Here is a 4,498-nt window from a genome sequence, read left to right as displayed (position 1 = left end):
TCTCTCTGTCTCTGTCTCTCTCTCTGTCTCTGTCTCTCTCTCTCTTTCTCCCTCCCTCCCTCTCTCTGTCTCTATCTCTCTCTCTCTCTCACACACACACACACACACGTGTGTGTGTGTGTGGCACATATTTATACAAACACACTGCACACAGATAAAAACATCCTTTTTTTTTTAAGATAATTGCAGTATCTCCTTTTAGAGCAGTTCTAAGGACTGATGGATAGAGATACATATTTACAGAATCTAATGTTTACTGAGTTTTCACAAAGGTCAGATGTTTTAAGTTCTTTGCATATGTTAACTCAATACTCAAGACAGTTTTTTCACTAAGAATAGTGGCAAGTGAGTAGAAGTAAGGCAGCGGCCGTGGGTCAGTAGACATGGGAGTGCTTAGGTCACTGAACAGACTTGTGCAGAAGACTGTGTCCTGGAAGCGTACCATCAAGGATAATGAGTGGTAGTGGCAATGTGGTGCTGGGGATGGAGGACTGTGTGTGCTGAACAGAACACTGAGCTGTATCCTCAGTCCCGGAGCACATTTTGTTTCCACCTCGTTCTATGCCTGAAACAAACTCCTGTAACCTCATGTGTATGTTATGTATAGCCTCGAAATAATATACACTTTTAAAAATATACTTCTAGGACAAGCGGATATGGATCCAGGAATAGTCAACTTGGTATATTTTCCAGTTCTGAAAAAATCAAGGACCCAAGACCCCTTAATGACAAAGCATTCATTCAGCAGTGTATTCGACAACTCTATGAGGTATTCAGTAATTTAATTTGTCTGAATTGAGTGCTTTTGTATCCAATAATTTTTCTAGTCCAAAACTTGCAATGCTTCATAAAGATGTTTGTAGTTTCTTACAGAAAATGGTTATGTATATAGTGTATCCATGAAGTCTCTACAAGCTCCATCTACTAAAGATTTCCTAAAGATCTTCGCCTTTCTTTATGGCTTTCTGTGCCCATCATATGAACTTCCAGATACAAAATGTGAAGAAGAGGTCCCAAGAATTTTTAAAGAACTTGGGTATGTTTTCCATTAATCTAGAGACCTTATCAGGTCACAGAGAAGAAACAAATGAAGGAAGACTTCTAATAAGTTTGTGAATAGTTTGGGTTAGTTTTAAGATGAGCAATTGTAGAATAAATTGAAGAGAAAGGAAAATTAATAGACAGTGGAGCATTCGACTTTTTTGTTCCTGTATCAAAACACCAATACTCTGTAATTCATAAAATGTAGAAGTCATTTAACTAAAGTGCTCAGTGCTCAGGAGTGATGACTGCTCTTCCAGAGGACTCAGGTTAGGGTCTCAGCACCCACGTGGTGGCTCACAATCATATATAGCAATTCATCTTCTGGCCTCCAAACACATATGTGGAGCCAGATGCAACCAAAACATCCATATACATAAAATTAAAAGTATAAAGTACATATATATTTATGTAATATATATTGTAAGGTATATATAGACATTAGACTACTTGATACAGAAAATCTGTGGGCTTGAAACAACGTGAGTGAGTGGCTTAATTCTTGCTTATGATGGACAGGAAGCCCCAAAGCATGGCTTCAGCATCTACCAGCCTCTAATAAGGAAGGGCTTTCTTGGTGGGTTGTGACATGCTAGACTTGCTATATAGCAAGAAAGCAAATGTGTCAAAGAGATTACATTTCTAACAAGACCACTCCTTCACTCCTAGCCCATTAGTACAGAAATGGATTCATTTATATGGGCTCTTAACAGTCATCTCCCAAAGGTCTCATCTCTGTATCGTTAATATATAACTGGAGACTAAGTTCCCAACATGAATTCTACAGAATAAGCATTTGGACCATAGCAATACGGTACTACAGGACTTTGGGGAATAGATTATAAGGCTCAAACAACAAGGAATATGAAGTACAGCCTGGTATGGTCATGCAAGCCTTTAATCCCAGCAGTCTGAGATCTCTGAGTTCAGACTACCCTGGTCTTCATAGTGAATACTAGGCTAGCCAAAGCTTCCTGGTGAGATCCTGTCTCAAAGAACCATGAATAAGGGGCAGCCTGGTTACCACAGTTTATAGTAACAGAACTGTAACAGTAAGGGCCTTGATGGTAAAAACCATGAAGCCATCTCAATTTGCTTTTCTGATACTTGATAAAACACAGAGCAAAGCAAATTGGGTTTATGTGGTTTACATATTCCTGACATTGATCACTGAGTAAAGTGAGAGCGGTAACTCAAGCAGGAGCCATGGAGGGAAACTACTTACTGGCTTGTTCTCTGTGGCTTGCTCAGTTTGCTTTCTCCTACAGCCCAGCACCACCTGCCCAAGAGAGGTACAGCCCACAGTGGACTAAGCTCTTTCCCATCAGTCATCAGTTAAGAAAGTGCTCCACAGACATGCCCACGGGCCAACCTAATGGAGGCAATTCCTTTATTGATGTTCCATCTTTTGTGCCTAGTTGACAAAATTAAGCAGCACAAAGATAAAGTTAAAAAACATACATACAATATATATAATGACTAAGTACAGACCAAATGTGGTACTATACACCTATGATCCCAACACTTGGGGAAACTGAGGAAGAAGGACTATGGGCTATAAAGTAAAACCAAAAACAAAAAAGGAAAAAGAAGAAGAAACACAAGAAGGGAAGAAGATTTCGTGACAGATAATCACAAATGTGTAATAGAAATACACTGAATTCAGGAAGATACCTACTATACTTGGTAGTTAAATACTGCAATGTAAGGAATTTTAAGTGCAAAGTAATCTGTGAAATTGAATAAATATGCAAAACCCTTGATTACGAGGATAGACTCAAATACCTTCACAACAAGCTAGGACTACACCAGTGTATATGGATCTTTAAACTGTAACTTCTAATGCAACTGTTATGCTTCCTAATGTGATGGCACCTTTTCCCCCTGGTTTCTCATAGGTATCCCTTTGCACTGTCCAAGAGCTCCATGTATACAGTGGGAGCCCCTCACACATGGCCTCACATCGTGGCCGCCTTGGTGTGGCTAACAGACTGCATCAAGGTATTTAGCTAATAGTTTGTTACCTTTAAACATTTGGGTCTTGTTCTTTTCTTTTCCTCACAGAGATTTTCCCATTTCTCTCCCCATTTTACTTTTGCAGCTTGCCTGAAAATCTGCTTCAGTTTTCAAATCACATTTGATTTGAAGTTCTTCAAACTGTGGGCAGAGAGAAGTTCTGCCTGACACAGAAATTGTTCTCTTGAGGTGTTACAGCTTAGATAAAAATGAGTCCATAGTTTTTCTTCATGAAATTCATTTTCTCCTTTTTTCAAAATGAAATCAGTATTCATCCAAAATTAGTAATAATTGGGGGGAAATATAAAATGAGTGTTCTCCCAACTTTATAGACAACTTAAATCATTTTCTTTGGATATAGCTTTATTTGGTTTTATGGTATTTGGAGTTGAATCTGGGGTGGTCCTACCAAAGTCCTATTTACTCTATAAACATGTGTCGAATGCTGACATGGTGGTCCCATAAAATTATCACAGATATGAACATTTCTATCACTTAGTGATGGACCATTGTAAAATGTGCCCATATCTAATGACTATGATATAAACCTGTGCTGCAGCCATATAAAAGTATATAGCACATGGAGTTATGCTGCCCAACATGTTTAGAGTGTACTACTTATCTAAAACAAAGAATGTTCACTGTAAAATGGTACCATGTTATTCTAGCAGCAGCCTCTTGTCTCACGTCTCTTGACTCGATCAAGAGGCCACATCAAATTGATCTATACTCCCTAGGTCTGCATAAGTACTCTATAGTGTTCACACGACAAAAATCACCTGATTGTTTCTCAGAATGTATCTTCATCATTAAGTCGTGGGTGACTGTCTATTTTTTAAGCCACATACTGACAAATCTTCCAGGGATACTTGTGGCTATCTAAAATATCTGTCACCATGTGTGGTGGCATACTCCTTTAGTCCTAGCACTCAAGAAACAGAGGCAAGCGGATCTCAGATTTCAAGGCCAACCTGGTTTACACAAAAAAACCCTGTCTCTGTCAGCTGTGTGTGAGCATTTTTGTGCCTGTGGATGGGCATTGTTTTAAACTCTTACCTGTTTGGAAATTTTAAAACAGCTTGTTTTCATAGTTTTATATCTTACTCTCTGCCTCTGCTGTCGATTTAGACCTTGTCCTGGTTGTTTGGGTTTTTTCAGAGTGGATCTCACTGTTGCTCAAACGCTGGTTTCAAATACTCTCCCTACTGCATAATAATAATCTCCCTACTGCAGTCTGCTCAGGGTTAGAGCTACAGTGTGTGCCCTGCATCCAGCTTTAACTTTAACCCTACTGCAGTCTGCTCAGTGCTAGAACTACAAGTGTGTACCCCTGCATCCAGCTTTAACTTTAACCCTACTGCAGTCTGCTCAGTGCTAGAACTACAGTGTGTGCCCTGCATCCAGCTTTAACTTTAACCCTACTGCAGTCTGCTCAGTGCTA

At 39.4% G+C, this 4,498-nt stretch overlaps 1 protein-coding gene across 1 annotated transcript in view; it reads left to right on the top strand.

The window, feature by feature from the left end:
• Window positions 1–4,498, top strand: part of Ndc80 (NDC80 kinetochore complex component) — a 38,602-nt gene that overhangs the window by 6,116 nt on the left and 27,988 nt on the right. The window contains exons 4-6 of the mRNA XM_031368726.1: window positions 646–769; window positions 864–1,036; window positions 2,940–3,042. Of these exons, the coding sequence (XP_031224586.1) occupies window positions 646–769; window positions 864–1,036; window positions 2,940–3,042 (400 nt within the window). The remainder of the gene's footprint in view (window positions 1–645; window positions 770–863; window positions 1,037–2,939; window positions 3,043–4,498) is intronic.

Source organism: Mastomys coucha, unplaced genomic scaffold, assembly GCF_008632895.1.
Source record: "Mastomys coucha isolate ucsf_1 unplaced genomic scaffold, UCSF_Mcou_1 pScaffold14, whole genome shotgun sequence".
In the NCBI taxonomy this organism is placed as follows: Eukaryota; Metazoa; Chordata; class Mammalia; order Rodentia; family Muridae; genus Mastomys; species Mastomys coucha.
This window is presented reverse-complemented; position numbering and strand designations above follow the sequence as displayed.